Genomic DNA, 13,210 nt, shown 5'->3' with positions numbered 1-13,210 from the left:
TTAAAAAAAACAACTTTAAAAGCCCAGAAAACTCGTCTTACTGAGATGTGGGCTTTGCAACTGGGAAATCACCTGAAGAACCAACTTTACTGTCAGTTTCACAAATCTCAATGTGACTCAAACCTCAGCCGCTTCATTCATCACTAATTACGATCCAAAGATCTGACGGCAAAAGAGCACAAGAAAAACGCAACAACAAAATCAAGAAAAAAGAATCCGAACTCGGGGCCCAAAACAAATTTTAGTTGTGAAAAACTTCACGTCAAGGGGATGCCAGTTCCCCTCAGCTGAGAACAAAGATCAGAGACCCGGACGCATCCAGAAGAATTTCCATTAACAAATGAAGAAAACATTTCAGAGCTGCCATGGACCTCCGCTGTGAATTCTGCATTTCTGTAAACTTTGCTGATGAAAAGCCCACTGGCGGAAAGACGACTCTGTGTTGTCAAAAAGGGAACGACTCCCTGGAGAAGCTGAAAGACATCCCTGAATATTTGATGAAATGAATGGAAAATGAGGACACCAAAAAAAACTTTTAGGCAAAATACCACCAATCAGCTGCCATCTAGGAGGAGAAAACTGCTTCACCATCCGAGAACGGGCCGCGAAGTTCACCAGGAGACCCCAGGCAGGAGGTGGACGGGGGGATTCATGTGACTGAACCACTGGAACAAGAGCCAGTGTTGAAATGTATTCATATATACATAGTGTGGTAGATAGGGGGCGCTCTCACTCCCTTGAACCCCGGCCCACGACTCCAAACACCAGGTAAAAGTCCTCATATTGACTTTATTAAATCTCCACAGTGTACAGAACACCCTCTCCTCCACTAAACTCCTATAAACTCACACAATTACTCAATAAACCAATCCTCCAGCTCCCAGACGCGTTGCCACCCTTCCATCCAGCTCAGTTCACCGTCTGGGAGCTCCCACAGTCCTTTTATATCTCCTGACCCGGAAGTGTTCCTAATCCCCAGTCCATGTGACTCTCAGTCACTACCGGGTCAGGTACAAGTTCTTTTCTTCACCCCGGAAGCCCGTCATTCCTCTTGTCCACGTGTGCTTCCGGGCCGTAGGGAAAATATCCATTATTCCTCCCTGCAGCATCCCCTAGTGGCCCCCACGGCATCCAGCAGGGCTGCGTATAAAAACTCCATTGTCCATGATGCCCTGCTGGTCTTCTGGGGACCGCCATACTGCAAGGAGGGCTCCACCTGGTGGCTTGGGGGTATTGGCCGGGATAAATGGCCGGCCATCCACCACAATAGAAATGTTCATTTATAGCATTAAATACAGTCGACTCCACTTAAGTGCATGTCGGTTGAGCGCACGCTGCGCTTAGCCACACGTAACTTACACACTTTCTATTTGTATAAAGTCAAGTAAACGGGCAATAACTTCAGATAAGCACACAATCCGCTTAAGCGCACGTACGTTATTGATCCCATTGCTGTTCTCTTCAGCCACATTCACTGCATGGCCTGTTCACATCCACTAGTCAAACAGCGATATCGATTGTGACCGGCCAATCCCGTTACTGTACTGAGTGTACAGTGCAGTTAACTAGGTGTACACTGTAGTCCGTTTAGCAGCGTGTTCTTATGTACGTGGAAATGTCGTCTCAGAACTGCCAATGCGTTAAACAAAAGTCTGTCAGCAACGAATGACATTACGGATCAGCCTTACAACTCAACTGTGATAAGTTAGCTGTTGTGACTTCTGACTATGGCGTCAACTTCGTCTACCTGTGTGCAAAAATCGTTGTCTCTGGCTGAATGTGTCGAAGTCTTATACAGACTTGACAACAAGGAGAGTCAGGTCTCTGTCGCGAAACATTATGCCGTTCATCCTAGCCAGACTTCTCGGATTTACAAGAATAAGGAATCGAAATTGCAAGACTGGCAGAACAACGGCAATCCAGACAGAAAACGAAAAAGAGTAGGGAAGGCTGGGGACGTACAGGTACAGTTCATGGACATGTGAACAGTTAAAGTGTGTGTGGTGTGTGTGTGTGTACGGGTATCCACTCTGTTCTTCACCGTAGTCTGTTTTTATGAATGTTTTATTGTGTTTGACTAGGCTAGTAGGTGGAGTACCTGAACGGTCAGATCTCAGGACTGACATGTTGCACTCCTATTAAGGGTACGCACGGCCATGCACTTAAACAGAGCTGACTCTAGTATATAATTATATAGTAGTATGTAGTATATATATATATATATATATATATATTTGTGAGAAATAACCAAGCCTTGACACAAATAGAGGTCTGGGGCAGCCTGCAGTATACTTTGAAATGGCTGCAAAATTGAAGAAGGGGTTGTAAAATACAGTGGACCCTTGACTTACAAACTCAATTTGTTCGCGAGGGCTCGCTGTAACTCAAGTTGGTTGCAAGTCAAGACTATTTTTCCCATAAGAAACAATGGAAATACCCATAATATGTTCTGAACCTCCCACAGCAACACGTACTTAACCTTTTCATAATAAAAAAGGGCTGTATAATGTGCAGAATTTACCTAAAACACCAATAATATTTCTAATGTACTAATCAAAATGTTATAAAAAGTGCGTAGCCTACCAGAAACACAATGTCATACTGTGCTCACCATTTAAGTTGACATCTTTGGCTTGCAGGAAGGGAGGAGAAGGAGAATGAAATGGATGATGGTTATTGTTTGGAAGGAGCTTCCTTATAAAAATCTTTTCTTCGTAAAATTGTCGAGTTGGTGGATTTCGACATGCTGCTCATATTAGCGAGATCGGTCACACGAACACCACTCTCATATTTCCACACAATTTCCTTCTTCATTTTGATTGTGATCGCTTTCTTTACCTTCGTTACCTTCTCTTCCTTCCTTAGCAATTATCGAAATAAATTATACAAATCACTGCACAGACCGAAATTACGTCCACAAACACATGTATCTGGGCTCTGACTGGCGCTTGCGAACGCTCTCGGCTGTTTGTTTAGAATCGCACAAGCGGATACACGTGACCGCATTCGGGTCGTAACACAAGACATTGGTCGGAATTCAAAACAAAAATTTTGGTCGTAAACCAAGTTGTTCCCATGTCAGGCCGGTCGTATATCGAGGGTCGACTGTAGTGGTCTTTATAGACAAGAGTTCAAAGCAGAACTGAACTTTGGTACAGACAGGGTGGGTTTTAAAAGCATAAGGAGGAAGTGACGTCTTCAGGGGTGAAACCAGAAGTGTCACTAAAGGCGGAATTTCATTCATTTAATCTGTGGGGAAAAAGGAGAAAGGGTCAGTGCACTCTGCCTCCCCTGGTCCAACTGGGAATGACCTTCTTTGGAGCCCTTTAGCTGTCTCCCATATGTATATATATATATATATATATATATATTGTGGACACCAGGGGGCGTGAAGCTCCCCAAACACCCAACACAACAGACACCAGGATGCAAGTTCAGCACAACACACGTTAATTCAGCTGTGGGAATCGCTTTCGTCTCGTTTCCCACCTATGCAGCACAGTACAATAAGCACAGTGACTCTAAAGACTTTCTTCCTTTCTCTGTTTTCTGTCTCTTGTCCACCTCCACTACTCCTCCCGCAAGCTTTGTCCTCCACCTCCCTTTATAGGGCACCCAGAAGTGTTCCTGGTGTTCCGCCATCTCCTTCTGGCCGTACTTACAGGTGCAGAGGAGGGCTCAGCTGTTCTATGGTGACCACAGGCCCTAGCAGGGTTGAGCTTCCATGTTCCATACCTGTGGCACCACAGTAAGCTGGGGGGCTGCCCTCTATTGTCCCGGAGGAGGTACTGCCCTGTGCAAGTTCCTTTCCCCTGGTCTTGGCCACCCGCCCGTTACAATATATTTGTGTGTATTCATTATATACACAGTATACGTCCTGTCACTCAGCGCACACTCCCAGCAGTGTATCTGTGCAATTTTCAACTACTTCACATTTTATACATCCTGTTATTTCACAGTCCTGTGCTAAAATCATTTAATTCCTTTCCTCACCAATCAACATTTGATACCTCCAAATGACAAAGCGAAAACAGGATTTTAGGAGATTTTGCAAATGTATAAAAATTGAAACTCAGAAACATCCACTGATACGAGTGTTCAGAGCCTTTGCTATGACACTTAAAATTTGGCTCAGGTGTAGCCACACCATCTGCTCTACAGAACAGGTCATCCACCATCACGTTTTCAAGAGCGCAGTGGCCTCCATAATTCTTAAATGGAAAGAGTTTGGAACAACTCTGACTTTTACTGGAACGACTGGGGAGAAAACGTGATGGTCACTATAGCTGAGCTCCAGAGAACCGGTGTGGAGATTGCAGAAACGTCTGGATGGTCTACTATCACTGCGACACTCCATCAGTCTGAACTTGGCAGAGTGGCCAGACAGAAGCGTCTCCTCAGTAAAAGACACACGAGGGCGCACCTGGAATTTACAAAAAAAAATCTTACAAATAAGACTCTTTAGCCTGATGAAACCAAGATTAAACTGTTTGGCCTCAGTTCTAAGTGTCCCATCTGGAGGAAATGGGGCAGCGCCAGGCGGTGAAGCATAGTAATGACTTCATTGTGCTGTGGGGTTGATCTTCATCAGGAAGGACAGGGAGACTAGTTAGGTTTGAGGGAAAGTTAGAAAGAGAAAAGTACAGAGAGAGTCCTCATGAGGACCTGCTCAGAGCTATCTTGACCCCTGGTTTGGCTAAAGGATCACTTTTCATCAGGACAAAGTAAAGTAAAGACAGCACAAGAGTGGCTTAGGGACAACTCTGGGAATGTCCTCGAGTGGCCCAGCCAGAGCCCAGACTTGAATGTTTCAAGAGAGACCTGAGAACAGCTGTCCACCTATGGGTCTACATCCAACATGGCTGATCTTCAGGAGATCTTCAGAGAAGAATGGCAGACAATTCCCTACTCCATGCGTGTGAAGCTTGTCACGTCAGACCCATGGAGACTCGGGGCTAGAGTGGCTGCCAAAGGGGCTGAGGTGTGCCAGTGGGTTAGGTCAGTTTTTGTTTTTAATAAATTAGCGAAAATTCCTAAACTCCTGTTTTTTGGGGGTACTGAAGTGTTGGCTTCATGAGGAGAGTTAATGAACTGAAATGATTTTCAGACAAAGCTGCAACAACACAAAACGTGACGGTGGCTGCTTTCTAAAGGCGCTATATATACAACAGAGTCTTTCATCACGTTAGAGAGCCTGGCATGAACTCTACTGGGTCGCCAGCACTGCGTGTTTCTGACTTTGCCTACTCTTGGCCCCCAAGAGGTTGACTGAGTTTTTGTTTTCCGCTCTTCTGTTGTCAACTGGCCATCTCAATTCAATAATCAATTAATGGACAGGCAGTGCTGGGCACTGTCTATGTTAATTAGTTTCAAACCTCGTTTTCCTGCCTGATTGTAAAGTTTGTAATCGCATTTTAGCGGTGAACTTGTTACAGCGCTCTGTGCCTACGCTCAGTAAAGGGCTTTACACAAAAATAAATTGAATTGACTTAAATATAACAGAAAAGAATTAAACAAAACGCGACAAAGGAGCTGTCGACCACTCAACCATTTCTATGCCCCGTGTACGGCGCCTCAGCATTCACATGAATATCCCCGTCAGCCACAGTTTCGAGTCAGTATTACAATTCAGATGCCCAACTCCTAAACAGAACAACCCGTTTTCAGACGCAGTGCACGTCTACAGATTTTTAATATCCTCAAACAGATTATTGTGTTCATTAGCTGAATTGCGGGGTCCCTCTTTCTATGTTAGATGCGGTTATTAAAAGACATTTGAAAAACTCCATAAATTATTAATTGCCTGGTGTATTCATCTGCGACAAGCAAGCAAGCAACTGCTAACCCTCGCAATTACGACAAATTGGAACACACGCCTCACCAACCCGGCAGCCCTGCGAGTACCAAAGGACTTTTCATTTTCCTCTCGCTCCCTTCTCCAGATGCTGCATTTCCATGCATGTGCCTCGGAAGGTCAGGCGTTGGCTTTAGGAATGCAGATTATGCAGGACACACTGCACTGTGCCTTTTGAGTCCCGTCAGGCTCGCTCCTCCAAGCTCCGTCGGCAGGCTGGCTGAATTAAACCGAATGTGACAGTTGCTGGCTTCTGTCAACTCCGGGGAGGATTGTAAGAATTTTTTGGCCGGTGATGCGCACCTCCTTAATTTCCCCAGATGTTTGTGTGTGGCGTATTGCTCCGTGGCACAGGTGTACATTTCCAGTTCACACTTTAATTACACTCTAACTTTCTTGTCTAGTCCTACTTTTTCAAAAAAAGTCAAAACACATCCATGATTTATTTAAAAAAAATGGACTCAAAAGTGACACCAAGGGGTCTTTTTAAATGACAAACGTTTGGGCTCCCTCAGGCCATTTCCACCCAAAGGAGGCCCTCATTTACATCGAATACTTCATCTTGTGATCTCTGAAGGATTCGGGTGTCTCTCTTGAAATTCCAATAGGAATGTCGTAGTTTGCTTCTCCGACTCTCCTTAGTGCCGATTGTTAATGTTAAATTCTGGGAGCAGCTGGCAGCCCACTTCATTTCGCTTCCATTGAGTTCACTTTTTAAAATCAAGTTCAAGTTTATTGTCAGATGTGGAATGAAATTCTGATATGAATGTCTCTCACAGACTGGTGACAGGGCTTTTTAGTACCAGTGTCACGATATGGAGTTCTCCACTGAGCCAGAATAGGTGTGAGGCCTCCAAAAACTGCTACTCAAGAAGGCCAAGATCTTCTAAGAGCCTCACCTTAACTCAGCCAAGACCCTAAAGTTACCTGCTGGCTTCAGTGGCAACTGGCCCAAAAATAAGAGAGCTGGCAAAACAGCAAATGAATATCACCAATATGTAACAAAAGCCCCGCAAGAGGAGGGATGACCATAAACCCTTAGCTTGTGGTAAAAAGAGCAAACAAAAAAACTTTATAAATGACAGATGTAATAACAAAAATAGCAAAATATAAAGAAAGGCCTAAAAGAGCAAAAAGAAGCACAAAGGAATTACATAACAAGCAGTCCCACAGTAAACATGTCCAAGTATGATATTGAGATATTAGAATCCATTCCATCCATTTATCCAATCCGCTACATCCTAACTACTGGGTCACGGGGGTCTGCTGGAGCCAATCTCAGCCAACACAGGCCGCAAGGCAGAAAACAAACCCTGGGCAGGGTGCCAGCCCACCACAGGGCACACACACCCACACAAGGGACAATTTAGAATCCCCAATCCACCTGACCTGCATGTCTTTGGACTGTGGGAGGAAACCCACGCAGACATGGGGAGAACATGCAAACTCCATGCAGGGATGACCCAGGAAGTGAACCCGGGTCTCCTAACTGTGATTCAGCAGCACTACCCACTGCGCCACTGTGCCGCCCCTTAAAAATATACTGAAAGTCCTGTAAGAAACAGCGACACTTACAAAAACACTCCAACAAACACATGATTCCCAAATCCTGAGCCTTCTCAGTGGACATAAATAGCCAGAGGGAGGGCTCGGGGGTGGTGATGTCAGGGTGGCCCGCCTATTGCAGCTCCACCCACAGAGAATAAGGAACAAAACTACATTTAAGGTGACAGGACACAATTCCAAAAGCCACATATGAAGTCATGGTTCCTATTTCCTGAGTTTTTGAGGTGGTGGTCTGTCCTCTCCAAAAGCAGGTCTGGTAATGAGCGGTGACCTCGGCGGTGTAAGCATCATGGGAGCTGGCTGTGGTGGAGCTGGTGCTGTTAATGCCAGAAGTGATGCCAGTCACCTTCTAGGGTTTCATTCCTCCATTTTAATTGAAATGGCAGTGCATGATGGCAGGGCTTCACACTCGTTCTTCCTCTGCTGTGTTTTTGCCAACGCGTCACCCATGAGGCACTCCTGTGACTGCCATGTATGACACACTACAGCACGATGAAATAAAAATTCACAAACCTCCTTCATTCAGTTCAGAATGCAGCTTGAACATGCTGGGCCGCATGTGGTGCAGGGCAGGAAATTCACTGGGCAGAGCTGCACATGCCCCCTGAAGCGCTGCGAGTTGCTTATTAAACTAACTAATTTGTGGGAGGAAGTACCAGTAAGATTTAATAAAATGACAGACTGGATGGTCGGGTCTGCCTGTCAGGTGGGTTGAGGGAAACAGAAGCTTTTTTTTTCTTTTTATATCTTATCATGCTTTTATAGTGCCAGTCCACACAGTCCAAATCACCACCCATAATTCTTAGTGTCAAGGTGAACCACAGCATGTCCTGGGAATGCAAATTACAAGAGCCTGGCGGGCTAAATAGTGGAGACTCGTCTTCCTAAACTGAAAGGCTGAAACCAACGGGTCAAAGGATACAAACATCTTATTTATTTCAGTACACTTGGAGTCGTACGATGGCCGGCATCTCGTGAACACAAAACACCGTCTGAGGAGGGCGCCTCTCAACGAGGGGACCAATCAGTCACCAGTGCCACCCACTAATAATGCAGAAAGAAATGCATACGTATTCCTCTCTTGCTGCAAAAGGATCTTATTACTTTATTTGTGGCTTAATAAAGGTTGGGAGAAGAGCAACAAGGCTGAGTCCAGGGCTGCAGAGGATGAGTTGTGAGGGGACATTACAAGAGCTGAGCCTTTACTGTTTAAGCAAAAAGGAGATCGAGAGGTGACACGATTGAAGTCTTTCAAATTATGAAGGGAATTAGTCCAGTGGATCTGTCACTCCAGTCCGAGGTGGCCTGCACTCTGAAGCCTCTCTGCATTTGGCTGCGTTTGTCCTTCGCTCCCTTCTGACCAGTCTCCCTGCCCTCATAGCGTGACACTGCCACCCTCATGCTTCAGTGTATGGGTGGTGTTGGGCAGGTGATGCGCAGTTTCTGGTCTTCACTGGAATCCGAGAGTTCAATTTTAGTCTCATCAGACCACAGAATCTTTTTCCTCATTCTCTCAGAGTCCTTTAAACTCCAATGCCTTTTACTCAAGCATGGCTTCCATCAAGCTGGTCTTCCTGACTGATTGAGTGCTCCTGAGATGGCCATCTTTCCGACAGGTTGTTCCATCTCAGCAGAGGACCTCTGAAGCTTGATAAGAGTGACCATTGGGTTTGGTCAACTCCCTGACCAAGGCCTGTCTTGCCTGGTTACTCTGTTTGGCCCGACAGCTGACTCTAGAACAAGTCCTAGTGGTTTCAATCTTTTCTATTTCACAGGCCACTGTGCACCTGGAAACACTCCAGGCTGTACAAATGGTTTGCTCCCCTTGCCTTCATCACAAACTGATCACAGAGGTCTTCAGAATGTCCCTTGGACTCTATGGTTTGGTTTTTCTCCTGACAGTCCTTCTCTACAGAGGTCCATGTGTGCCTTTCTGAATGATGTCCTGTCAATTCAGTTTGCCACAAGTGGCCTCCAGTCAAGTTCTAGGAACATCTCAGGGACAGTTAAAGCAAATAGGAGGTACCCAAGCTCAGTTTGTGGTCCCACAGCAAAGAGTCTCAATAATTCTAGGTTTTGAGTTTTCATAAAGATGATGACAACTGTCCACTTTGACATAATAGGTTATCGGGTGAAGACTGAAGGGCAAAAATGCCAAATGTATCAGTTTCAAATGAAATCCAGTAAACTGCTCCAAGTCCGCATACGAGACACGTTACCTTTGAAGGTGTCTTCACGCCGATGTCACTTGTATTGCGATTTGAATAAACTTTCACTTTTTTCCTTGTCTGGTTCTGGAGATTGAGGATTCTGAAATGTCCCCTAAGGAACTTCTAAGGTTTGAGTGGGTCATTCCACAACACTGCGGACCCTGAGAGTTTGTGGCGACACTGTAAACGTTTGGTGTCAGTAATTTACACAATGATTGATCCGTATGCTTACCCATTTTAATTTTTTTCCAGACCCTCAGTCTGACCTGCACTGTGTGTGGAGACCCCGCGCCTGAAGTCGTCTGGTACAAGAATGACAAGGAGATTGAGTTGAACGATCACTTTGTCGTGTCTCTGGAACAGGGCAAATACGCCAGCCTTACCATTAAGGGAGTGTCAACAGAAGATTCTGGAAAATATGGCATCAATGTCAGGAACAAATATGGTGGGGAGACGGTGGACGTCACTGTAAGTGTGTACAAGTACGGAGAAGAAATGCCCCCTCCGAAACTGGGCCAGATGCCCAAGCCTACTCCAGCTCCAGCCCCGGCCCCAGCCCCGGCTGCTAAGACCGCTGCCAAGCAGCCTGAACCCCCGAGGATGGGCAGAGCTGGCAGGAGATAAGCAACGATGAGAGCAAAGTCGATTTAACTGGATGTCATTTTCTGGAGAGACATCCATGAAAAGTCTAATGATCCTTTAAGAAAATTGTGCCCCGCCATGTCTTTATTATGTGTAATGAAAAAGCGAACCACTGGTGTCCGCCATACGGCCGCGTTAGTTCATAGTGCATCCTGCTGAGATATGGCACAAGGCGAAGCTGCCAAAGTTTGAATGCCGCACTTTAGTAGAGAAGCGAGTCTTAAGGTGTTTGCCGCTTTGTAGAAAATCCTGTGTTGCCACCTGCTTAAGTCATGGATGACTCCATTAAACAGGTTGTTTGTCCCGTTTCCTTTTTGCTTGGTGCTAATAAAGTCTAGAGATCACTCTTCTTGTCTCTGCATGTTTTGTTCCCATCTTGAATTCTGGAGCTCCATCTTTGGCATGAGTCCGCTCAATAGCAGAAGATGAGACTTGGTGGCCCACACTGTTCCAAACCACCTCCACCTTCATCTTCCTTTGGCATCTGTACCATCTAATTATAATGAGACCAAGGAGACCAAAAATCGGTGGCACATGACAGCTTCAACACAAGACGTGCCTAACAATTTCATATCCTCCAGATGTGAAGCGTAATAAACTCGGGAGAACATTGATACTGCGCTAAATGGATCATCGTCAGTGACACCAATGTCCTGCCGCTCCAAAATGTTATAGGTTTAAGGAAATAAAGAAAGACGTGCTCTTAATTACGTAATGTCTCATCAAAATTAGACGGGCAGCTTCATACCGTAACTTGACTTGTGGGAGTGAGAAGGAAGACTTCAGGTAGACCCCAGGGGGACAGCGAGGGCACAGGGATGACAGGCTCCAAAAGACAGAGTGGTTTAGATGATGACAAAGAGGAGTGTGCAGACCAAAGGATCAGGGAGAGAAGTAGAAGAGCGGGTGACGGGTCGACGGTCAACGGCCGCCATGTTTCATTATTTTAGAGGTGTCCTTGTGTGTCTGACAACGGGCAGTGGTAGGGCACCATTTATATTATGGTGTCAGAAATAAACCTGCAACCTCTCATGGAAGGATAGCTCCTTGGTGGCTTGTTCAGGTAAGTCATCACAAGACTTTTATCATGATGGCTCTGTCTGTCTAAGTAGACAATGAATTCACCCAGCTGAGGCTCATTTGGGTATGGAGCAGAATCGGCTGTGGCTGAACAAGCCAATACCTCCTCTTCATTCTGTGATGGCACATCAGCTACACTTGAAGGCTGGTGGTTCCTACCTCAGCTTTCCTCCTCTCACTGCTGTCTGACCATATTTGGGTTGTCTTCTCTTTGGCAATGGTGATGTCTCCAGGCTTAGCAACCTCCTGCTGTCTCTTCTCATGAGTTCACACTGAAGTCAACAGTCTTCAGGTCATGTTTTCAAGTCTCTGAGATGGTACAGGTGGTGATCCAGCTGAGGGTAGGGAAGGCTGCAGGGATCTGTGGTATCCAGGGTGAACTTCTCCAGGCTGGTGGTCAAGCTGTCCTCCTGGCATTGCAAGCAATCTTTACTTCCATTTGGGAGACTAGCATCATCCAAACTGACTGGAAAACAGGACCTGATGTCCTTATCTGGAAAGGGAAGGGTGATTGCAGTGAGACTGGGGGGTTCACAGGTCATTGGAGGATCAGCTTCAAGAACCGTGGACCCAGAAATATCCAACGTCCTAGCAGGGGATCAGCTTTAAGCAGCTGGTCAAAGTAGCCAGCCCAGCAGGTCACAACTGCAGTGTCATCCGTAAGGACCGTTCCACCAACTATCCTGGCTGTGACTCACTGAAGAACAGATTCAGATATACGTAATGCTTCAATTCCCCTGTAAGCAGGATGTGGGTCGCTGGATCACAGATGGCGTGTCACTTGCTCATGGATTCCTCTAACAAACGCCCTGAGAGCCCTCACAGATGTCCTTCACAGTTCCCGGTACAGACCAGAAGTGCCATCAAGCCATGCGCTGCAACTCCTCTTGATGATATCCAGAGTGCCCTATGAGATGAAACACCTCCTTCTGGGAACACCAGTAACACCAACACAGCCCTCAGCAACCTTCAGGGTCTTGTCATGAGGGTCCTCCTACATCATGTGAAGAATAAGATTGGCAGTCACACTCAAGTCTGTAAGTTCCTTACACAAACTGCATGCACAAACTGGCCAAGCCCAGCCTCATTCTCCTAGTAGGTGATAGCCTACTGGACCTAAGCTGGATCTTCAGACCTGATGTGCCCACCAGGATGTGATCAATCTCCTTCATCGCACCACCCTATTGGAGTACCAAGTCCAGTGATTCAGCTCAGGGTACTGGAACCAGGGTCCAGCAAACCACAGCCCCTGTCCTATTGCAAAGTCAAGGAACATGGAGCCACTTTCACCATGGTCACCAGACTCATGGGGACTGACACAATCCTCATAGCCAGCCCTGTCAGTGCCTGTGGTCATATTGAAGTTACCCATAACCGGAGGAGTGTCACCTCATGGGCAACCATCAACCACCGAGTGAAGTTGTGAATAAAATGTCTCCCTCACATTCACCATAGTCGGTGCAGACAGTGAGACAACAGACCAGGCACCCAGATAGATCCTTAATCTGAGTCTAATAATACGCTCATTGAAAGGAGTGACATCAGACACCATCGGAAGGAGCCGATCTGCCACAGCTACTCCCAGATTATGACAGCCATCAGACCGACCAGACCAATAAAAGGTGTACCCACCTACAGAGATCTGGCCAGTCCCTGGTCTACACACTTCAGAAAGTGCCGCCACTGAAATGCGGAGTTTACACAGGTCCTCTAACAGCAAAGGAAGATGATCGTCATGCTGGAGAGACAAGAAGTTCCACTTGGACCATCTCAAATTTAGACCCAAGAACTGTCGTGCAGCGGGCGACACCTCAGCGCCACATCAGTTCCGATTCCCATTGGCTCTCTGGCAGTTTTG

General features: G+C 46.2%; 1 protein-coding gene across 5 annotated transcripts in view; it reads left to right on the top strand.

The window, feature by feature from the left end:
• The window catches only part of myom2b (myomesin 2b), a 99,979-nt gene extending 89,361 nt beyond the window's left edge, over positions 1-10,618 (top strand). For all 5 annotated transcript variants that reach the window (XM_039738746.1, XM_039738749.1, XM_039738747.1 and 2 more), the window contains one exon: positions 9,883-10,618. In XM_039738746.1, the coding sequence (XP_039594680.1) occupies positions 9,883-10,254 (372 nt within the window). In that variant the 3' untranslated portion in view covers positions 10,255-10,618. The remainder of the gene's footprint in view (positions 1-9,882) is intronic.
• The last annotated feature ends 2,592 nt before the right edge of the window (positions 10,619-13,210 follow it).

This window comes from Polypterus senegalus, chromosome 16 (genome assembly GCF_016835505.1).
Source record: "Polypterus senegalus isolate Bchr_013 chromosome 16, ASM1683550v1, whole genome shotgun sequence".
Classification (NCBI taxonomy): Eukaryota; Metazoa; Chordata; class Cladistia; order Polypteriformes; family Polypteridae; genus Polypterus; species Polypterus senegalus.
This window is presented reverse-complemented; position numbering and strand designations above follow the sequence as displayed.